The 22,854-nt window shown below is 36.4% G+C and overlaps 5 protein-coding genes across 5 annotated transcripts in view; 2 read left to right on the top strand and 3 right to left on the bottom strand.

Annotated features, from left to right (window-relative positions):
- The window catches only part of LOC118742618 (serine/threonine-protein kinase N), a 131,729-nt gene extending 122,924 nt beyond the window's left edge, over positions 1-8,805 (bottom strand). Inside the window, exons 1-2 of the mRNA XM_036474828.1 lie at positions 8,237-8,805; positions 5,900-6,339 (exon numbers count right to left, since the gene is read on the bottom strand). Of these exons, the coding sequence (XP_036330721.1) occupies positions 5,900-5,920 (21 nt within the window). The 5' untranslated portion in view covers positions 5,921-6,339; positions 8,237-8,805. The remainder of the gene's footprint in view (positions 1-5,899; positions 6,340-8,236) is intronic.
- A 1,034-nt stretch (positions 8,806-9,839) lies between these two features.
- On the bottom strand, positions 9,840-11,151 carry LOC118742625 (SAP30-binding protein). The gene is given in 4 exon segments (XM_036474836.1): positions 9,840-10,080; positions 10,137-10,781; positions 10,783-10,847; positions 10,907-11,151. Coding segments are annotated over 4 exon segments (945 nt in total). The 5' UTR covers positions 11,012-11,151; the 3' UTR covers positions 9,840-9,950.
- Positions 11,152-12,221: 1,070 nt separating this feature from the next.
- LOC118742623 (conserved oligomeric Golgi complex subunit 6) lies at positions 12,222-15,033 on the top strand. The gene is made up of 5 exons (XM_036474834.1): positions 12,222-12,414; positions 12,471-13,102; positions 13,167-13,387; positions 13,438-13,598; positions 13,657-15,033. The coding sequence occupies exons 1-5, from the start codon at positions 12,325-12,327 to the stop codon at positions 14,437-14,439; spliced, it is 1,887 nt and encodes a 628-aa protein (XP_036330727.1). The 5' UTR covers positions 12,222-12,324; the 3' UTR covers positions 14,440-15,033.
- A 255-nt stretch (positions 15,034-15,288) lies between these two features.
- Positions 15,289-19,178, bottom strand: LOC118742620 (mitotic spindle assembly checkpoint protein MAD1). Its single transcript, XM_036474832.1, has 10 exons — positions 18,830-19,178; positions 18,618-18,751; positions 18,208-18,555; positions 17,941-18,135; positions 17,464-17,853; positions 17,223-17,379; positions 16,762-17,159; positions 16,449-16,702; positions 16,028-16,366; positions 15,289-15,762 (listed from the first exon to the last, which is right to left on the bottom strand). The coding sequence occupies exons 1-9, from the start codon at positions 18,951-18,953 to the stop codon at positions 16,156-16,158; spliced, it is 2,211 nt and encodes a 736-aa protein (XP_036330725.1). The 5' UTR covers positions 18,954-19,178; the 3' UTR covers positions 15,289-15,762; positions 16,028-16,155.
- A 1,285-nt stretch (positions 19,179-20,463) lies between these two features.
- LOC118742617 (adenylyltransferase and sulfurtransferase MOCS3) lies at positions 20,464-22,183 on the top strand. The gene has a single exon (XM_036474824.1). It carries the CDS (start codon positions 20,693-20,695, stop codon positions 22,055-22,057), a length of 1,365 nt encoding a protein of 454 aa, XP_036330717.1. The 5' UTR covers positions 20,464-20,692; the 3' UTR covers positions 22,058-22,183.
- The last annotated feature ends 671 nt before the right edge of the window (positions 22,184-22,854 follow it).

Here is a 22,854-nt window from a genome sequence, read left to right as displayed (position 1 = left end):
CAAATTGATTTTATGAGAAGCTTTTTCAAGGCAGAAATGCACTCGGTTGTGTGTCATTGCCTGCCGTGGCGTGCGACCGACCTCCCTTAAGAAAATACCTTTTTCTATATTTTTGGGGATATTGCTTTGACCAGGGATCGAACCTTGCTCCCACCAAGTGGTAGTACGCATCTCTAACCACTCGGACATAGCGGCCGAAAAGCAGATACCTAAGCCGAGTATATGATGGAAGTGTGTGCTAATATTCGGTATGTTCCGAGTCCGCTGCTTGGCATAGAAAACCTCTTAACTATTTTCTATTACGGTCAAGCTTCTTATCTGGCTGAAGAGGATGAACAATATCCAGACGTGGGATGTAAATAATCATTTACAACATTTTTTGTAAATACCATGCCCATATAAATACATACTTACAGTGGTCGAACAAATTATAGTCGCACTACATTTTTTGCTATTTAATTTTGGTTATGTTTTTATAACAAAACCAAAAAAAAAAAAATTCACGTTTCAAACATTGTTCAATATTTAAATAAAATTCAACAAACTTTCGTAAAAATTTCTATTTTTTTTTTTAATTAGATTTCCCAGAAATATGAAGTTTTGCATCCCATGGAATTCTAGTAGAATAAAGTACAAGTTTCAAATTACCGTTGAACCCATCCTTTTACATATTTGCCTGTTTACCATATTATGCTTTAAGTAACGATTTACAAGAAGTTGGCGGTACTCCCGAATCGTACGACGAATTTCCGGCACAAGGGTCTGCTTAACTAGATTCGATTTCGGGTTTTGGCGAGTTCGCACAACAGTGCAAAGATTTATAGCGGTTTGACTGCAGATAGGGCGGAAATAGTACATAGATCCAGACGCGTTTTTGGGTAATGATGCAGGAGTGCTAGTCTTTAGCCAGATATGAATCTGGATCGTCCCGTTTGCGTAGATTCGACTATCGTGGGAACGCATCTAGACGCGTATGAATCAGCCATACATTGTTTGAAACTCGCTGCTCTGACAAAACGTCAACTTTATTTTAGTGAGTTTTAGTAGGATTATTCTTTCTTCCGATTCGTGATTTGAGGCATTCCGAATGTGGACTTGGAATAGAGTAGCATAAAGTATCTATTCCAGTAGGTATTTTAAAAAGAGATGGAAATGGACGCTTGGTCAAAGCAAAAACAAAGCATAACACAAATGCAAAATAAACAAAAAACAAGCATCACAAGTTAATTCTCAGCGCGCTTCAACTTGAAGCCTTCAATTGGGGCTAGTTGCGGTGATTAGCCTGCTGGCACTGCTGGCGCTTCCATCGTCATAAAAACTGCTGCTGCTGGTCTAGGGTGGTCCAAAATAAGTGAAGTCCGATTTGAATACTCTCACCCCCTATATCGAAAAAATATACCCCTATCTTTTTTTTTATTTTGAAATCAAAAAATATTTAGAGGTCACTCAAAACGCCCAAAGTTTTCCATGAATATTATATGGGAAAAAACTACTTTCCTTTTCGTGGAAATGGTATGTTTAGAATTCTTGACAAATCAATATTTTTCGTTCGGAAGACTTTGGGTTTCTTCAGGAAACCATTGTTTATTTAACCCATTTTTTAATACTAAAGATTTTCTATTTATCCCCCATTGCATTTTCTGGCATTTACTGTTGTTTTTGGCGGACCTATAAAATATAGTTACTATGAAAAAATGGTTAGATAAATTATTATTGTGAATCTCCTGAAGAGAAACAAAGCTTTCCGATCGAAAAATGTTGATATTCAAGAATTCTTTACCATTTCTACGAAAAGTTGTTTTTTTCCCATATAAAATACATGGAAAACTTTGAGCGCTTTGAGCGACCCCCAAATATTTTGTTGTCGGAAGACTGTACTTTTTCACAAGCATTTTTTAACCCCCCTAATGTATACACGTACTTTTTTCTTGTTGATAGCCTTGCTGTGACTCTGTGGCGCAAAATCTGTAAATACAAGTTCAAAAAACGGAGCAACAGCTGAGCATTTACCCCAATCACAACTTACAACGGTGATTTTAGTTGTAGCTATTATGTGTATGTAGTATGTCTGAGTATGTTGCACGTTTACGTAGCTGGATAGTGTATATAATTAGCGAGCAGCGAAAGATAGAAAGGGGGAGAGGAAAATAAATCGGCAAGCATTGGCGAAATTGCGCACAATGCACTCAAACTACACACAGGCGCAATCAACAAGCTCCCGAGCAATTGCAATTTGTGTCGCATGTAAATGCTACAGTTACGGAAAGAGAAAGAGTACACATGTGATAAGTGGTTGGACTAGCTTCTCCTCCAATTTGTGTTGTGCGTTTTGATGTTGTTACACAAATAGAGGGAGCTACGAAAAATTTTGTCGAGGGTGTTGCGCATTCTCTTTCACATAAAAATAGATTTTGTTCATACGTTACATGAAAGAAAATGCTGAACACCCTCACCAAGAAAAAAATATTCTAAAAAATCAACGGTAATTTTTAGTGACTTGAAACTTGCACTTTGTTAGACTAAAATTGAATGGGCTGCAAAACTGCATAGTCGAAAATTTTCTAAAAATTCTGAATAAAAAGTTTGAAATTTTGATGCAAATTTTTTGAAGTTGGGATTCATTTTGTGAACTTTGTGCAATTTTTGAAATTTTAATTTCTATGGTTTCTGTTTTAGAACGAACTACATACATATATTTTAAATGAAAATTATTAAAAATCAATAAATAAACCTGAGTTACAATTAATATCATTTTGAATTTCGCTACTATAATTTTGACCGCTGCTGTACAGGTATGTATGTATTTGTATATTAGGGTGGTCCTTAAATGTAGGAAGAAAATTTGTACACCAGATTTCCTAAGCTTCAAATCCTACGTCGATGTTACTATAGTCGAAGATATCACATATAAAATATGGTCCCGATTGAAGTCGGTTAAGGCTTACCGCACAGAGGTCAAATTTCAGATTACGCTATGAATACATCTTAACCGACTCCAAAAGGGACCAAAACTTATATGTGATATCCTTGACTTCATTAGTATCGATTTTAGGTATTAAATAAAAAATATATATATTTGTATATTTTTAATTTTTTGAGTCCATAGAGGCATCTGGCATACCAAAATGTGTATGTGATATCTTCGACTATGGTTTAATTTTAATTTTTTGAATATCTATACAGGGATCTGTACTTTGCCCCCTGTGTGAGGGGGTAAGACTAAAAAAATCGTCCATTTGATTTTTTAAGGACCACCCTTATGCACATACATATGTATGTACATTTATAAGTACGGTTATGCTTTATTGTAGAGCACGGAAATGTTGCGTCGTCAGCTTACAAACAAGTTGAGCTAAATTATTTCATCGTTGCATCTGGACAGTAACAGTTGCTGCAACGTTTTTTTTTTTTGTTTGTATGTGGTATGTATGTACTATGTTTGTATGTGGCACGTATGACGATCTATTCGTGCCCTAACTATTACACAGTCTGACTTTTAACCTACAGCGGCTGCAAGTGCCACTTCCTCTGGCTTTGCCTCTAACTTCACTCAGAGGTGTGCACTCACACAGCTGAACGGCCGCTGTGCAGTGAAAGTGATGGCCGATAATTTCGCATTTCAATTGTAATTACAAACTTCTAGGAATTTGTTGGAAAGGTAAGTAAATGCCCTGCATGAAAGTAGATTTGATTCGGATTTTGTAAACTTGCACTTTTTTTTTTTGTAATTGTATGTATTTTCTTCACATTTTGCGCTTCCGTTTCCCTCAAAAAACATACATACACACACATACATGCATGCTAACTAGAATTAAGTAGTACAACGTAAGAAATAAAAAAGTTGCAACTTGTCGTTAGTTAACCGCAACATTTATGGCTTTGTCCCAATTTTCGATGTTGCCAGAAGTAGTATTTGGATGTAATGCGACCGGTGTACTGCGACATTGGAATAGGGGACACAACAAGCTGGTGTGCTAAATATTTTGATTACAGTTTGAATACCAGTTTTCGCAAAAAAAACCGTAATCATATGCTGCGAAAAGATTTTACATACTGTTACATCCCAATATGGGTATGTGTTTACACATACTTATCAGAGCTGATTTAGAGATTAAAAATCCTATGGAATCTAAATGTCAATCTGACCTACTAAAATTCCAAATAAAAAATACTTAAGAGAGTATTATGGAATAAATATTAAATTTAAATGTAATTAGGGTATACAAGGGTATATATAGCACAACAGCGAGCCTGAGGTCATGGCAATTGAAGTTTCCGATTTTTAAATAAAATCGCTTAAACTTGAAAACCGAAAAACGAGGCAAACCAGCCAGCAGTAGTCGCAACGAGCCAGGCATTGACCGCTGAAAGAATATCGGATTTGATCAGAGCTTAGTGAAGCGGTGTGAAGCACGCAAGGCAAAATTAAATGAGGGAAGCAAAGCGCGAAAAAAGTCAGCAAAGTGATTAAGCAGCAAAGCTCAAAAAATTTCTCTCTTACCACTGCTAAGTGTGCAAAACCTGCTCCTCACCTACTCAACATGCCCACAAACAACCTACTCTCGGCCATTATCACTAGCGATATATGTAAAAATAAATGAAAATAAAAAAGCAGGTTTCAATGTTCGCCAAATTGCAAAGTATTCACTGACATTTGTAAAATTTTTGAAAACTTTAATTGAATGTATGGCTTTCATGAGCTGGCAATCCTCATAAAGTTTATATTTAGTAAGATATTTTGATTTCCAAGCAGAAACACGAGAAATTTTTTTAATTCAACACAACTAATTAGGAATTGGTATTACCAAATGGAATAAAATGCTTCATATAGGATATTCATTTTAGAGTTTTTCATGTCAAAGTCCAGTTTTTCTGATATCCTGCTGCGATTCGCAAGGGATTGGGTGGTACAGTCTTAAAAGAAGAGAGCTTGTTTATTGAGGTGACCACTGATTGTCCCAAAGCTATTTAAAACAGCTCACTTGCGCTTTCGGCATCATGTACACAATGACCACACGCAGACAATGTACACAAAATACATACTTGACTACAGTCTGTATCGAACTATGCCGATGGACAAATCTATCAAAATGCCACCCACCGAACTGGGGAATGCTTCTGGAATGACCATACTTGGGCAGATATATGCATGCATATAAATCTGGGTCGTTACGTAGAGCCGACCGTCGGTGGAAAGATGTAGCGGCATTACTAAGGCTTCCCTAAATAGATTAAATCTTCAAGCTCTACCCAAAGTGAATTAGTATTAGCTGAGTTAGTTTAAGAGGGCAAGTACCTCAAGAAAACTCAAGCTCTTCGTCTACGGTGGGTGATGTTTGAACTCCGATGACGGCAAGCTCGGGACACGAAAGTGAAAAGATAATGGTTGTGTGGAACTATTTTCGTAGAGATGTCTTCTGTCGTTCCTAGAAGGCGGCTCTGCTTCCAGAAAGTAAGTTTTCGGATGCCACCAGTCGTAGCAGACGACCAGGAATTGATTTCGTGTTCACTACGGGGATGTTTCTGTTGGGTTGCCATAAATCCTATCCATGCCAACTTTAATCTAACAAGCAGAAGCTAACATGATTAGGATGTACTTGTTTTATTTTTTTCTAGTTTATATTCAATGAAAGGCAAGTTTGCTAAGTCCAAAAGAGGAACCGAAAATCCGACAAAACCAAAATAGTACGAAATCTTTTAATAGAGATCGAATCCTTATTCGCTTGAATTTTTGCTTTGCTTTAAACGCGCAATATGTTGTATTCAAACATTTGCCAAAATCGCTATAAGAAGTTTTTTCCTTTCCTTTAAAATCACAAAATTTGACTTGGCATCTTTGCATGCTAAGCTAGCGATATATCGATGACACAAATCAAATTTAGTATAAAATAGTGCTTACCTGGTAATATGAATCCGCCATGTTAACAGTAGACTCCAAAAGACGTTGATGCTTTTTCTATTTGGTGCTTGATTCGAAATGTGCGATATTTTAATTTATTAAAAAAAAACTAATTCTAAGAATTAATTCATTTCACGAGCAAACTTTCTACGCGAGAGTAATTAAAAATTAATTACGTTATTTTGTCGCAAACTACTGTCTATGTTATTTTTGCACATTCTTTTCCAAGACGTTTTAAAACATTTATAAGAAATGTATGTACTGAAATATATTTACTGGCAAATAAGTAGTTAGCTCGGAATTAATTGTGTTATTTGTCGAACGCAATTATAATTTCTTGGCTAAATTTATTTCCGTGGAGTGGTGGCGATAGGTTGTACGAGTATAAAGGAATTTGTTTCAATTGCAAAGACGAGACTAGAGTTTACTTGTTTCGCGCGCTGAAAAAAAAGAAGAAATAAATCTTTAAAATATTAATATAACAGAAATAGTGCAAATGTATGTATGTATGTACATATGATCAGAAATACGCTTATAAAGAAACACATATACATATCCATATGTAAGTATGCATGTAAATACATATGTATGTAATAATAATAATAATAGATTGGCGCTTACACATATGTTAGTGTTTGGCCGAGCTTCTCCTCCGATTTGTAGCGTGCGCCTTGATGTTGTCACACAAAGCGGAGGGACCTACAGTTTTACGCCGACTCCGAACGGCGATTGTATTTTTATGAGAAGCTGTTTTTCATGGCAGAAATACACTCGGAGGTTTGCCATTGCCTGCCGAGGGACGACCGCTGTTAAGAAAAAACCTTTTTTCTATATTTTTGCGATGTTGCTTTGACCAGGGTTTGAACCCAGGCATTGTGGAATGGAAGCGCGCACTGCTTACCACTACACCACAGCGGCCGACAGTAAGTATGTAAAAAAATTAAATAAAAGTTACGTGGTATAGACTTTGCGAAAAAGGGCATTTTCTAATTACCGCTGCCATAGCAAACGAATGCATATTTTTATAAATGAGCTACAAGCAAATTCCACACCTAGCCATGCGTCCAATTGCAAGCCTACATGCACACAAACCAACTTTGCGATTTGCAGTTCCGTAATTGCCGCCAATTACATTTACTAAGGATTTAATTGGAACGTAATGGAATGCTGCGCAATGCGTCCAAATTTCATCGTGAAAAGAACTTCTCGAATGCTGCATAGTTAAAACTAAGCAAGTGCGGTCGAATTGCAACCACTGCGATAAAGATCTTTCCTTATTTGACTCATAGAATGGTGAAATCGGCAGAACCGATTGTTTATGTACTCTGCTGTAATGATAATTTAGCAATGACTAAATTGTTGTGATTTATTTAAGGCGTTGGCTTTTATTGCGATAGCACACACGCCCTTTAACATAAAATGCTACGCACTATATCTTATTGTACATGCCTACATAAATTTATACATGACTTGTTGCGTTTTAATAAAACCTATAAACGTGTGCTCATATGCATATCCGCGAATATGTATAATTCCTTTTGACTGCATGATCATTAGGAGGAAGAGATTTATGTCAATGAAAATAAGGTAGTTCAATTAGGAAGAAAATGCCATGAAATTTTGCTTCTTGCTTCTCAAGCGCGTAATTTTCCCCATTTCGCAAATTTTTCTTAATTGCATCAAAGTGCACGTAATACTTTTTGGGCGTTTTTTATATACATAAATACATTCGCTGAACGGGCAGCGTGTGGTAAATGTACAATGTATGTATACCGAAACGTTTTGTGTATGTTTATTATGTGCTAAAATTGTTTATAGAAAACAAACTTTTCACACACCCTTGGTCCAATTAAGTACAAAGCTCCACGAATAGTTTCACAGTCAATTAAGTACATATGTAGATATACCATGAAATAAAGATTATACAAATTTGTATTAAATAGACTGTATATTACCTTAGGCATATATCCTATAGAAATTTAAGAAATCTGCCAAAGCGAAGTATGTAGGTATGTGCTTCGTTTTATCTGTTCTTTGCGATTTCTATTCTATTATTACTTATCTATTCCCATAAAGGCGGGTATACATAACTGGATCGTCCCAGTTTTATATTTGACCAAGGACTGTCAATCCAGTATCACTCCCCAAAAACTCTGGGTGAATTTACATACATGCTGTTACAACAACAATTATTTATAAGCCCACCAAGATGTTGAGAGGGGTATACAAATATGTATATGTACATATATGCTACAAAGTAAAGCAAGTGAGTAGAATGATTCCAAGTTCCATAGGGTGCATATACACATATTTACATATACAACATAGTTGACTTACCTTTTAGTTTCTCACAAAGGGCAAGACACCTGCGTTGGTTTTCCATGCATACAACGTTCAAACAAAAAAATGTTGAAGGGACGTGGAATTATGGATATATGCAGAATTCCCAAAGTTTTCAGGTGCCATACATGCAATCTAGCCTTGAAGCAAATCCAATCTGCCAAATAACTTGTGTAGATACTAGTCGTTGTATTATTTTTTGTTCGTACGAATTGCCGCTCAGCAATTTATGCTAAGACAAAAGATTGCAATTATTTTTTTTTTTTCTTTTGCTTACACGCTAGCCGCAGCACGGAGCCCGTAATATCAGGTTTTTTCACTTCGCAATTATTTCACCAAATATTTTAGACGAGTTTTAATGGAACATTTACGCTTTAATTGTAAATGCAATATGCCTGTTCGCGACGGATTATGACGCTCAAACACCAGAGCTTAGTTTTTTTTATGGAAAACGCGGAACTTTGAGCAAAATTTAATCGGAAATTATAAAATTCAAATAGAAAAGAAAATATATCAGGCACAACACCTCAACAACCGACAACCAAATTCTTGTCGCTTTGTTTCGCCGCAAACGAAGACATGCAGTGCTGCCAACAAAATAATGGTGACAGCGTTACCACACTACTGGAAATATCCGGATTATTTAAGGTCGGATTCGTTTAAAATTCTTTGTTTGATATTTGAAATTGTTTTCATGAGTCTACCAACGTCCCAACGAATGAAAATGTACCATGGCCGACGAATTGAGAGAATAAATTTACCTTGTAATGTTTTTATCACGATTTCGAGGCAAATTTATACAAGGTGGTGTTCAAGGCGAATTTAGGTTTTCGGCGTGGTGTTTCTGAATGTCAAAATGATGTGTTTGTTGTAAATTCGCCAGTTACACTACTAAGGCGAATTTATACAAGGTGGTGTTACTGGCGAATTTAGATTTTCGCCGCGGTAATGCTAAATGTCAAAATGATGTGTTTGTTGCAAACAAGGTGAATTCATATTACAACAAACACATCATTTTGACATTCAGTAGTACCGCGGCGAAAATCTAAATTCGCCAGTAACACCACCTTGTATAAATTCGCCTTGTATCATTTCTTCACAAAAACCAAGACGAATTTATACAAAGTGGTGTTGATGGCGAGTTAAATTTTCGCCGCGGTACTACTGAATGTCACAATGATGTGTTTGTTGTAAACAAGGCGAATTCAATTTACAACAAACACATCATTTTGACATTAAGACGTACCTCGGCGAAAATCTAAATTCGCCATCAACACCACCTTGTATAAATTCGCCTTGACAAAAACCTTACCCCACATCTTCTATACCTTTTGGTAAATCTAACATCTTTCAAATTTCTGTTTTAACTTTGTCCCGTATTCTCTTGCTGTCTGTACATTGTTAATTTTGAAATATTGGGGCGTATTTATAGTCGAAATAAAGTCGGCTCTATTGTTAGTTGCAGCTTTTCTCCATTGAAACTTATATAAAAGAACAATTGTATTAGCCGTAGGCTATTTGTTAATAAATAAATAACTTGTTCATTGGTTTTACAATTTTACGTGCAACCGAGAGTTTGTAAAATAAAATTGACGAACAATGTTGTATTATTATTTATTATTTCTCAGTTATGTATCCATTTATATGTACGTATCGGCAATTAAAATACATAGCATTATTGTGCTGCTTAAACATTTTATGAAGCAAAACTTTAAGCTGATGGTTTCTTTGGCAAGGAACCAAATGCAGATATTACAGTGCCTTTTGTACCGGTAACTGTGGTGGTTAATGTTGGCGGTACCGGTTTAACCGCAGCAGCCGGCTGGTCCCATTTGGATTTTCTATGACGAGATTTAAAATAAATAAAGTTTTCATTGAGCACCAGTAATCCCTTTACCTCTTCTTAGCTTCCTCTTCGACTTTACGTGCCAGTGCTGTGGCCTGCTCGATTTTATCCGTGTCCTTACGTTCTTTTTGCCGTTTGAGCATTTCACTTTTTTGTATACGTGCCAATTCTTCATAGTAACTTTCTGGCCCCCATTGCAGCGGGTCATAGATCTCCGGAGGATAATTTGTGCCAAATTCATTTATGTCACAATATTGTATAAGTTTTTCATAAATACTGGGATTTCGGAATTCTTTGCGCTCTTGTATAACGCGATTCATATCCATATTGGTTGTTTCCATTTTCTCATATAAATGCTTGATTTTATCGACCAAATCTGCCGAAGGTTTACCTTTAGGCTCCGGAGGTAAAGAAAATCCATAATGAGCATATTTACTAAGCTTATCAGCTTTTTTTGGCGATTTAGACTCATTTCCTTGTTCAGTCGTCTCATCAACTTCCATTTGTACACTGCTACTGGTATCTCTTGAAGTCAACACATTACTATGAGCACTTCCATCATCGTCTTCGCCTTCTGATTGGGACTCATTGTTTGACTGCGAAGAAGCACTTTCTTCTTCGTCACCATCGGATATCACTGTGTCATCTTTATAACTAACCAGGCGACGTACAGACTTTTTGCGCCTTTTCTTTTTTCCGTTCTTTTTCGGTTGGCGTCTTTTCGGGGCTTCCTTTGATGCTCGGTAGTTTTGGAATAATAGCCTTCAATAAATGTAGAAATCATTAGTTTTTGAACAATAGAAAATATGTTAAAAAGGAACCTGGGACGCTTGCGAGTTAGACGAGTCCGGGCTAGGATCCTCTGGTTCGCCTTCATTCTCCGAATCTGTATACTGAGCGGTCAAACTTTGCAAAGCTTTGCTCATATTTCAGTTATAAATATATGCAATCTTTTAAATGGTTTTCAATTGTTTACAAATAAGATTTTGGTAGTTTTCACTAAAATTGCTGCAAAATTTGCGACGACCAATCAGCTGTTCAAAAACAAGAGAACGCATTTCTTTGAAGAAACTAAACTGACGTTCACTGAACAGCCCCTCCAGTGCTACCGTATCGCGGTTTAAGCTTCACTTTTTGAAACAAATACCATTTGACATCATGAAGAAATTTCAGAACTTTTTTTTACAATTTTTCCAAAATCATACTCAGTTATTTGATGTTCGAGTTATGCTCTTTCGAAAATGTATCTAATCTGCATTATCTATTTTTCTCCTTTCGTAGAACTACCTCTGGCAATGCAATGAACAGCTGATCGCAACGTACAACAAAAGTTGTTGTTGTTATTAGCTGCGTTCGATAACAAAATTAGCCAACACCAGCCAACAATCAAAATCAAGAGAGTAAGCGAAAATTCTCTCCCAAAGAGATGAAAAAGCAAAAAATTAAACGAACAGGAAATTAGCCATTACTTGCAAAAACCGGAAGAAGAGGACACACCAGCTGACTTTGTTTAGTTTTATTTGTAAACGAACTGAAATTCATGTTGCCTCCATAGAAGAAAAAAGGAAAGTGAACGTTCAATGTTCGCCATTAACATTTCTAGAAGTAAAAACCATGATAAAAATATAGTAAGGTAGAACCGCTGAGAGTCACTTTTAAAATTCTTGACGTTTCCAAACAATTTAATTTTTAAATTTACTCACAAACTCACACACACATTTTCATTTTCAATCTCAAGCAACAACAATTTCGAACAATTTCAATTTTTTATTTTCACTTTTATATGATTTTAAAATGTTGGCAAACTTCAAAAAAAATCATGGGCGACAAATTGAGAGAACGGTTCTACCTTGTTATGTTTTTATCATGGTAAAAACAATACAAACAAAAGCAATAAAGCATATAAATACCAAAACTAGGAAAATGCAATTTTGTTTGTTTACAAAAATTGCAACCATGTGTTTTGTTATCATATGTTTTCGTGTTGGATAATTTTTGCTGACTAAAATTTTGCCAGTACAAAATGAACGCTTCTCTTGCATCAAAATGAACGCTTGCTCTCTCAATTTTTGTGTGTTGGATAATTTTTTGTCGTTATCGAACGCCATCCAGTAAAAATTTGGAACAACTATTACAAATTTTTGACTTGTCGAACGCACCTATTGACGTTGACGTTTTCTGTAGAAGATTTATAATTTTTTTGTGTTTATTGTGAAAAGCTTATATTTTGCCAAGAAATATGAGTTCATCTACCGAGGACTCCAAAAGTGAGGATCGAATTCAGAAACGCGTGAATAAGATCCTCGAAACAAGATTGGAAGGCGATAAAGTTTGTGGTCCTGGTATCTCTAACTGAATTAGGTAAAACGTTTTCTATTTTCATAGGATACTCTGGACGCGCTTAGTAATCTTTCCAACTTTTTTACTGAAAACACCTTGCAAAATCGGCGTAATCTTCGAAGTGAGATTGAACGTCGTACAGTCGGCATAAACGATAGTTTTCTTGGGGCCTTTCGAGAAGTCAAGAATACGCTTGATGCAGTATGCGAAGATCTAGATACCATGTCAAAATCTGTTCAGGCTATGAAGTCAAATTTAGAATCTTCAAAAGCTTTAACTCATGACCTGATTACTCAAACTAATTCGTTGCAGACTGAGCGCGAACGGCTTCAGGTTGATCAACAGATAGCCGAGGCTTTCCTAGCACGTTTTCAACTCACTGTACCCGAACACCAAATACTTTATGGTACTACAAAAGATGCACCAATTGTGTCAGAATTTTTCACTGTGCTGAACCGGGTCCAAAGTATTCACGCGGACTGCCGAGCTCTAATGCAATGTGGCTATCAGACAGCAGCTTTGGAAATAATGGAGGAAATGACTTTACATCAAGAGGGAGCATTTGAGCGACTTTATCGGTGGACGCAAAATCACTGTCGGAATCTGGAAAATAATGAAATTGGTTCTTTGGTAATTGAAGCAATGAGTCGGCTCCAAGACAGACCAGTACTATTCAAGTATGTTGAAATTTCATTTGACGGAAACATAGGGTATCTGACACTTGAATGTTTATCCTTTCAGATATGTAATTGATGAATACGCTATTGCGCGTCGTGCTGTGCTAGTGCGACTTTTTATTGAAGCATTGACAGAGGGTGGTGCCAGTGGCAATCCAAGGCCTATTGAAATGCATGCACATGATCCAAAACGTTACATTGGTGACATGTTTGCATGGCTCCATCAAGCAATACCGAATGAAAAGGAAAACCTTTCGTTGCTGCTGAAGAAATGCGATAAAAATGGTATAATGAATTAATCTCTAAATATACATATAAACAAAGCTTGCTTTCAGATTTGTCAGAGCAAACGCAAACCGCCTTAGCCTACGTTGCTGATGGTGTATGCCATCCTCTCAAGGTGCGCGTGGAAACCATATTGACTTCAGAAAAGGATACTATCGTTTTGTTTGCGATATCGAACTTATTACGCTTCTACCAACAAATTATAAAACAAGTACCATGTCTCTGGCACATACAAGTATGTGCCTTGTAATAACTTTATTTTATTGCAGGTGGTCAAAGGAGGTGCACTTGAGCAAACCCTTATTGATTTACAAAAGTCTAGTGAGGAGATTTATTTGAACTCGCTCTCCAAACAAGTCCGCAGCATTCTACAACGTCCAGCCAGCGCCAATTTAGGTCTTGAACCGCCGCAGCGGGATTTGGTACCACCAGCGAGTGTTGGTCGCCTTTTGAACATGCTCAAAGAGATCCTATCAGTAGCTACCATGGTCGATGGGCGACAAACAGACATTACAAAGATAGTATCTTGTGTTATAGATCCTCTGTTGCAATCAGTACAGGAGTCGGCTTCACATTTACCTACAATCGATATGGCTGTCTATCTTCTAAACTGTCTCTATCATATGCAAAGCTCATTGGCAGTGTACGAATACATGGACGAACGCGTAGAGCGTTTACAAGCACAGTCAGATGCACAAATCGACACGCTAATTTCTGAACAAGCATCTTCTTTGGTGGCCAATCTAAATCTAGGTCCGATCTATACAATACTACAAAACAATCAAACCAAAATTGAGGCGAATTTACTTAAAATATTCATGAATAAAATGGAAGCTTTCTTAGAAATGCCAGAAATGTTACTGCTGCCACAAGTTCAGTTGTTAATGTCCAGTGGTCATCGCAACTCTGTGCAAAAGCGAGCTTTCAACGTTATCGTCGCTATATACAAGCAAATATACGAACGTGTTCACGATCCGGCAAACGATTTCGACAATCCAGAGTCTATATTTAGTAAAACGCCGGAGCAGGTCAGCAAGATTTTGGCTGTTTAAATAAGATTTTGTTTTTATATTATTGATATATTTATCACCTAAAATGTATAAATTTATGAAGTATTTAAAGGAATTAGATTTTCACATTCACACTTTGTTAGCGGAAGGTACAATTAATGCTAGTATTTTTTTTCAAATAACTAAAACTCTCGGCAATCTACAAGTTACTCGCCAGCAACTCTTTCGTTTTTTACATTCATATATAGCCATTAGTTTGTATAATTACTCATGCATATGTATGTATAAATATATTATGCATTGCAAATAATGGGTACACGACTCCATATCAGCCGCAGTTTTATCAATCTTTAAAGATTGTGTGTACTGCCTCCTAAACTCTTGCGCCAATCTTTCGTAACGTTCTGTTATTGTTTGATATTGTGGTTGCTAGCTGTGTGCTAATGTGTACAACAATAGCGTAAATGAAATTAAGTGACGAAGCATAGCCCAAAGCAAAAGAGCTGCTTGCGAAATAAAAGAGGCTGTGACAGACGGATGTGTAATAACTAGTAGTGTGATTGTTACTTGTGTCAGCCGCCGTCGGTCCATAACAAACTCGACAAATAAATCGATTACGCGGTGTTTTCTTATCATACAAAAAAAATAAGAAAAACGTAGAAACTATAAAATTTTATTGCAACTATTTTTATTGCAAAACTAAAAGTTATGGACTCAGAAAACTTATTGGTATCGTAAGTAAGTTAAAGTGCAATGTGATTAGTGTACAACAGTTATTGCGAAAAATTCTTTATTAGCGTGCACAGTTGGTTTTTTTTTTTAGTTGCCAATGACGTCCATATACATATCTATATATAAACACATTTTTTATCTCTTAAAGGAATTTTTGGGTTGCGCGACAAAACAAGCGTCATGTCTGTTAGTTGTTTAGATAAACATGTATGGATGCATGAATAACATTAAATAAATCACATTTTCATTGTGGTGATACGTGCCAGAAATGTTCCGCGTGAATTTCTGAAGAATGGGACCACCCTTAACTAGGCAATTTCGTCTTGGTTTTGGAAGATTAGAGCTGATTATGGGAATATTTAATTTTGAAGTGTTCGGGTTAAAGCACATATACTTAAACACGCAAGATTTAATTCTTGACTTAATTCAATGAATCCATCTTTTTTAAAAGCCTTATATGTATACTTGAACGTCTATTCAGTATCAAGATGAAAAATCATGATTGCACACATCTAAGCTAGCTCGGCATTAGCCAAACCAATTATTATTATGAAATACGTACTTATAAAATAATGCATTACATAGCAAAAATAATATAGAAAACCGGGTATAAATCTATTAGGTGCTCTGGACCATGATAAAAACATAGCAAGGTATAACCGTTCTCTCAATTTGTCGGCCATGATTTTTTTTTGAAGTTTGCCAACATTTTAAAATCATATAAATGTGAAAATAAAAAAATGAAATTGTTCGAAATTGTTGTTGCTTGAGATTGAAAATGTAAATGTGTGTGTGAGTTTGTGAGAAAATTTAAAAATTAAATTGTTTGGAAACGTCAAGAATTTTAAAAGTGACTCTCAGCGGTTCTACCTTACTATATTTTTATCATGCTCTGGACCTTCCAAATGTCTAAGTATGTGAACGCTTTACCAACTCGAATTTATTTTGAATCAGTTATGCTAGTTGTTAGGCAAGCAAACGAATTTCATTCAAATAGCAAGAACATATCGTAACCCCATATTGCGCTTAGGACATGGTTACTGTAGAACGTTGGAAAAGCTCAAGTGTCAAAGAGCTCAAAAACGCCGGTAAAGATTTATTTCCAACCAATTGGGTTTCTATTAACTGTTTGAGTGTTGCCGAATATGGTGTTTCAAGCATGTCTATTGCATGATTTGTTTCATTCAAACGGAAATTTAAATAGTCATCAGGACTCTCCGCATACATACTGGACAGCCTAAGTTAAAAAAGAAAATAGGTCAATGAATGCCATCAAATGCGATATGCTGCACATATACCAAAGTCTATGAAGTACTTACTTATAGTTGGTATTCAGCCCCAACCGATCGATCCTATAGCCAAAAAGCAAATAACAGACTTCCCGAAATTCCATACTAGCTGACTTGTAGCACTCTTTCATTTTTTTCATTTTAGAGTTGGCTGACTCAAGTTCTGCGCGCAATTGATTCATTTCTTTTATATTTATGGTCATGTTGGTCGTTTCATTTAGACGTGCTTGTGTAACTTCGTTGTCCTCCTCCAACTTTTTATTGCGGCGCTTTAGTCGTTCAATCTGATGATAATTAAGCATTAAATTAACAATAATACAATCTAGATTTATATTAAATCTACCTCAGCTTGCAATTTCTCAATCAAATTTTGAGAGTTTTCATAAGCTTCAGCTGCAGGATTTTTCGCCAAATGCACAACTTTATATTTGCCCACGTTGAAGTCACCTTTTAAGCATCTATGCTCCAGCTCAAGTTCTAGCTCTTCTTTACGTCGCCGCAATCGCTCATTTTCAAGTCTTATGGCATCCAACTCTTTCTTTGTATGCTCATAGACTTCTGTACTTATGACATTTTCTATTGATTGATCTGCGACGGGCAATTGCTTGGCGTTCGTTAATTCCTTCTCCAAATTACTACACATATCTTTATAGCCCACAAGGGTCTTCTCCAGCATGTCCAGACGTGAGCGTAATTGCACATCACCATTATTGCCATCAGCACCGGCATTAGCATAGGAGACTGAAAGAATTTTGTTAATGTAATAATATTTGCACTAGGCAATGTTAAGTACTAAGTACTCACAGGTAAGATCCTTTTCAAAGTTCTCCAACAGCTGCTTGTAACAGTCACGTTCCTTAGAAACTAAAAATAGTTTGCGTTGCACACGTTCCTTGAAGTTCTTATGCCTTTTTAGTGCAACGTTAAGTTCCTCTATGTTTTTAACATAAATTTCGCATTTCTAAAACCATGAACGAAAACAGTTGATAGAAAGTTTCTTCATGTAAAAACTGTAATAATTGCATATTAAATATACTATGTATACCTGTTTGTAATCCAGCAACTCTGACTTGACGGACTTTGTCTCGGACTGTGTGCTTCGTTTTTCACTCAGCATTATTATATCATTTTGTAGCAACTGCTCTATACGAGAACGCAGAGCCATCGGACTGACCAACATGTTAGGTAAACAATGATCCTGTGCTACCTTCACCCATTCCTTTAGTTCTTGTTCCATATGAGTAAGTTTTACTTGCAGGGCTACCGCTTCATTACGACCACCTTCCTCACGCGCCAAACGTTTTTTTAAATCATGAACCTGTTCTTCCAGTAGCAACTTGTTGCCCAATAATTCCTGCAAGTTTTTGTTATTTGTGCGTAAACGCTCAAGTTCTTTATCCATATCTGGAATGCTGAGTAAACGCGTTTGTGATTTCTGTGAATAAATAAATTAATTAAATAATTAATGAAAAAGTTATTAATGCAATGTGTAACGTATAACGTTGGTGATGATATATTTTACCTTAGTAATTTCCTTCCAATCTTCATATGATGCTATTTGGTACTCCAGTTCTTTAATGCGTGAATGGGCGGTTTCTAATTCTTGCTGGTCCTTCTCATGCTCCATTTTAAGTGACTCGTAGGCATCTGCATGCGATTTATACTCATCAAGTAAGCCTTTTAGATTTGCCATTTCATCAGTTACCAAATCAAGTTCCTTCATAAATTTTATATTTTTTAGTAAAAATACTACTGCAAGCAGTTATTCTGTTATTAACTATCAATTTACCATTTCTAATTTATCAGTGTGCCGTCGGTATTCACTTAACTCATTCTCCATGCTGTTCTGCATTTGGCGCGAATGATCTTCGATTTCTAACTTTTCGCGCTGCAGTTTATGTAGTTCTTCTTCGTAGCGATGTTTTTGTTGTGTGAGTTCCCGTTGGGTACGTAGAAGCTCTTGCTTGGCGCCCTGTTCACGCTTTCGGACAACTTGCAAATGCTTTTCTACGTCCTGCACCTTACTAGCGGAAAACTCACACTGTTTTTTCAACTCAGTTACTTTGCTTTCGTAGAGAGTTTCTATCTCCGCACGCAACTTGTGTTGGCGGTCAATCTCCAGTTTTAGCTTAGAAATCTGTAAATAAAATACACAAAGTTAAAAGGAAATTGGTAATACACACTGCATCCCAAACCTACCCGAGACTTGGCTTCAATCAGGTCCGCCTTAATTCGACGGGTTTCCCAAGGACTAGGTGGGACACTGCTTGCAGAGGTATTGCTATCGTTATCACAACTGAGATGCGAATTATCGTGGCGACGTTTTTTCGGTACTGTAATCACAGTTAAAGTTAAATATATTAAACAAATGTGTGTACATATATATGTAAATAGGTAACAATTTTACTTACAAGTACCAGAATCATTGAATGAATCGTTCAAGTAATCAAAGCTGAGTTTTTTTGGTGCTGAATGCGTTATACTATCATTGAATTTTTCCATTATTTTATCAAAATTTGTCTTAATATTCTCCATTTCGTCAGCCAAAAAATATGTCCATGCAATCTGAATAAGTTATTCTTCTAGCTTTTTTTTGCCTTTTTAATACAAAATCGTTTGATGCGCGTAGCAATCGCACCTTTACTAAACTTTTCGACCTATTTTTTCTTAAAAAATCTTAAAAATTGGAATGTGCAATCAAACGCGAATCGAAATCGGCCAAATTTTAGAGAACAAGCCGCTTTTTATTTCTCAAAACGCCAAAAATCCGTGTAGAGAATTGTTGACAGTTCTCTTAGTGCTCATTTACACACGGCAATTTTTGTTGAGGCAACTCGATGTTTGAAGAGAGTTTTGCCTTTCAATTTCCTCACACACATTGCTTGTCAAAAATCATCAAAATTGAAAGCCATTACGTAGGTTGCATTCAATTTGAGAAGCAATTTCATTATCAACATGTCGCCTTCAAGAAAACAATGTAACTAACTAGCTTCTGAAGAATATTTTCCATTTTAATTCCATTGTAGATTAACACATGCATACGCTTAGTATTTTTTTATTTTCACAAAATCCGCATACCAATGCTGAAAAGCTGATCAAAATTGAAAGCAAAATTGAAACTCAATTGAAAGGGAAAAATTGAAAGCAAGTTGCACATTCAAGCAATAAATAAGAGTGTGTTAGTGAAAAAGTGTGAGAGTATTGAAAATTGAAAAGGAAAAATTGAATGTGTAACGGCCCGGTAAGGAGAGGGACACCGAGTTGCTCGTGCTCGGGCAACACGCTTTGTGATCTCGTTCGTCTGTGTAAATTGAGTTAGCTGTTCACAGCCGATAACAACAATTGCATATAAAAAACGTCATCGTGTGTGAATGAAACAAGCAACAGCAAAAGGGAATATATAAAAAATTGCTTCGACAAAAGTTTCCATGTATAAACACAGACTTAGTGTCTGCATTTTCTACGATGTGTCATTCTTGACATTTTCCTTCCATGACATTTCGTTACTTATAACGCGGCTTCACTTCCAAGTTCATGTAACCTCTTTATTTTTTTCAAACTATCTGCAGGGCCATGAATTGCGAAATGTTATTGCGCCACTTTCGAATTTCCATACCTGCTGAAAAGTTTTCGCAAGAGTGATACAGAGATTGCACACTCCCGCCGGCAATGACATTTCTCAAGTAAAATAAACAAAGAGCTTTTCCTTGAGTTGTGAAATAATAATCACAACAAATTTACCTCAGGAAGATATTAGGAGACAAGAATTTTAAGTTGTTGCCTTGACGACGGCATCTGTAAAGTAAAATGGGCTATCATGTTGCATGCAGGCTTCGTCACAGCTGTAAATTCAAATGGATTTTGACAAACAGTATGTGTGATTAACCTTGCTTGAAACAAAGTTCTTGATGGTGTAACCGTACAGTTAGTCAAGTTAGATAGAAACTGAAAACGTGGCAGCGTCTGTTATAAATGCAACCGTGCGTGCGTTTGTTTTGTACGCATGGCAATTGAAAAAAAGGCGAATCTATACAAGGTGATGCTGTTAGATCAGCTGATTTTTTCGGGTTTACTGATTTGACAGTACATCCATCAAAAGCAAAAACAAAATACATGTAAAACGAATTGAGAATAGACATAACAACCGCAATACAAAATACATGAATGGTTGTTTTGTTGTATTCTTGCTACCACTTACCACCTTGTATAAATTCGCCTTGAGATAAGTCAACAAATTATTTATTCAGGGGTTAAAAAACTACTTGATTTTTAATATGTCTACAGAAGAAAATATTGTTGAAGATGAACTACATAGCTTAAGTCATGAAATACAAGAACTACGCCGAAAGTTAGCTTCCAAGACCCGACAACTTCATAATTTGGAACCAGCTCAACGTGCCGCTAAGGCTGACTGCGGAATCGAAAAAGACTTGGACGGAGATGTTCACACGCCGCGAGTAAATGACCTTTCAAATGATGAAATCGAACGATATAGCCGTCAACTCATACTCCCGGGTTTCGGCGTGGCTGCACAAACAAAGCTTATAAACTCTTCCTTTCTAATTATAGGAATGGGCGGTCTTGGCTGCCCGGCTGCTCAATACCTGATTGCTGCTGGAAGTGGCCGCCTGGGTTTGGTAGATTACGATACGGTGGACCGGAGCAATTTACATCGTCAAACATTGCATACTGAAGGAACGATTGGTATGCCGAAAGTGGAATCTGCCAAATGCGCACTTGAGCAACTCAATCCAAAATGTCAAATTGTCACCTACAAAGAAATGTTGAACAGCAGCAACGCTATGGAAATTATAGAACAGTATGATGTTGCTTTGGATTGTACGGACAATGTTGTTACACGTTACTTGCTCAATGACGCGTGTGTGCTTTTGAACAAACCTTTGGTATCGGGCAGCGCTTTACAATTTGATGGTCAATTAACTGTTTACCATCACGGTATCACATGCCCGTGCTATAGATGTCTATTCCCTGTACCACCACCACCACATGCGGTAACAAACTGTGGAGATGGCGGTGTAATGGGTGCAATCACAGGCATAATAGGTTCCCTACAAGCATTAGAAGCCATAAAAGTTGCTACAGGAGTAGGTGAAACACTAGCTGGAAGATTACTCATCTTTGATGGAATAAATAGCATGTTTAGAAATGTAAAGCTGCGTGGGCGACGAAGTGATTGCAAAGTTTGCTCAGAGAATCCAATGATTACACGACTGATCGACTATGAATACTTCTGTAGTATGCATGCGACAGATAGCAATCAGCCTCTACAACTTTTATCACCTGATGAACGATTCAACGTATTGGAATATATTAATTTGAGTACACAACCACATTTGCTAATAGATGTACGGCAACCGAATGAGTTCGAGATTTGTCGTCTGCCCTCAGCAGTTAATGTACCACTGAAGGAAATATTGGACAATAGATTTGTGGAACGTTTTTCGAAAGAATTTGCAGATGACAAACTACCAAAAATTTTAATTTGTCGTAGGGGCAACGACTCCCAAATAGCAGTGCAGCACATACGAAACAAGTTTCCGATTCAGACAATACGGGATATCGTTGGTGGTCTTTATGCATGGCATTATAGAATAGATAAAGAATTTCCGATATACTGAAGCAAACGATATAAAAACTGTATATAGTTTATGGTTATGTCTGTAAAGTTTTTAGTGTATCTGAAATATGTATGATTGTAGTATGTATGTTTATACAATAAATACACGTACGTTATTTTAATTCCAGCCCTAGTTGAAATACTAATGCGTATTATAACATACATGTGTATGGATGTAAATTGAAATTGGGCATCACCGAGACTAAAGCAGATCTATGCCAAAAATAATTATTTTTTCACATTTTTTGAGGAAAATCTTTTCAAATTTCTATTTAACATTTTTTTTTTGTGTTTTTACTAGCCAACACCCACCGTGCAACATACAGCTATGGGTCAGTAAAATAAAGCAAACAGTTAACATTCAAATTATTTTCAGGAAAATCCCATTATGTCATACTGTCATGCTAACCGACCACAATTGGTGGAGAATTCACTCAATACCTGTGGAGTATTTACTTATGCATACGTGCATATGTATGCAGCAACGATTGACTCATTTCTAAATAATGCGCCTTCTAAAGTAGCATTAACTTTCTGATACAAATACATATATATGTTTGTATACTACATGTGCATGAATGCATTACATTAGGGCGTTTATTTTGCCAACTTGATTTTTCCTTTGCTTTTCCTTAATTTGGTTTAGTGACATGAAAAATATGTTGCACAAAATTTGTGCTCAATCGGATAAGGCTGGGATTATTCGTGCATTCGGATATCCAGATATCCGTTTGGCTATTCGTGTATTCGAATAATACCCGAAAATTCGGTTTATATTCGTTCGATTTTGATATTCGG

The sequence above is a fragment of the Rhagoletis pomonella genome, unplaced genomic scaffold (genome assembly GCF_013731165.1).
Source record: "Rhagoletis pomonella isolate Grant_MI unplaced genomic scaffold, Rhpom_1.0 Rhpom_scaffold_00007, whole genome shotgun sequence".
Lineage (NCBI taxonomy): Eukaryota > Metazoa > Arthropoda > Insecta > Diptera > Tephritidae > Rhagoletis > Rhagoletis pomonella.
Note: the sequence above shows the minus strand (reverse complement) of the source record. Positions and strands in the feature narration are given on the sequence as shown.

What these genes read in the sequence shown, in the direction of transcription:
- LOC118742623 (XM_036474834.1), top strand. Translation starts at nt 12,325, where the DNA reads ATGAGTTCATCTACCGAGGACTCCAAAAGTGAGGATCGAATTCAGAAA. An exon ending in GACAGACCAGTACTATTCAA is followed by an intron (nt 13,103 to 13,166) that starts GTATGTTGAAAT and finishes TTATCCTTTCAG; the next exon opens with ATATGTAATTGATGAATACG. An exon ending in ACCAACAAATTATAAAACAA is followed by an intron (nt 13,599 to 13,656) that starts GTACCATGTCTC and finishes ATTTTATTGCAG; the next exon opens with GTGGTCAAAGGAGGTGCACT.
- LOC118742620 (XM_036474832.1), bottom strand. Translation starts at nt 18,953, where the DNA reads ATGGAGAATATTAAGACAAATTTTGATAAAATAATGGAAAAATTCAAT. An exon ending in TGATTGAAGCCAAGTCTCGG is followed by an intron (nt 18,556 to 18,617) that starts GTAGGTTTGGGA and finishes TTTTATTTACAG; the next exon opens with ATTTCTAAGCTAAAACTGGA. An exon ending in ACACTGATAAATTAGAAATG is followed by an intron (nt 18,136 to 18,207) that starts GTAAATTGATAG and finishes AAATTTATGAAG; the next exon opens with GAACTTGATTTGGTAACTGA.
- LOC118742617 (XM_036474824.1), top strand. Translation starts at nt 20,693, where the DNA reads ATGTCTACAGAAGAAAATATTGTTGAAGATGAACTACATAGCTTAAGT.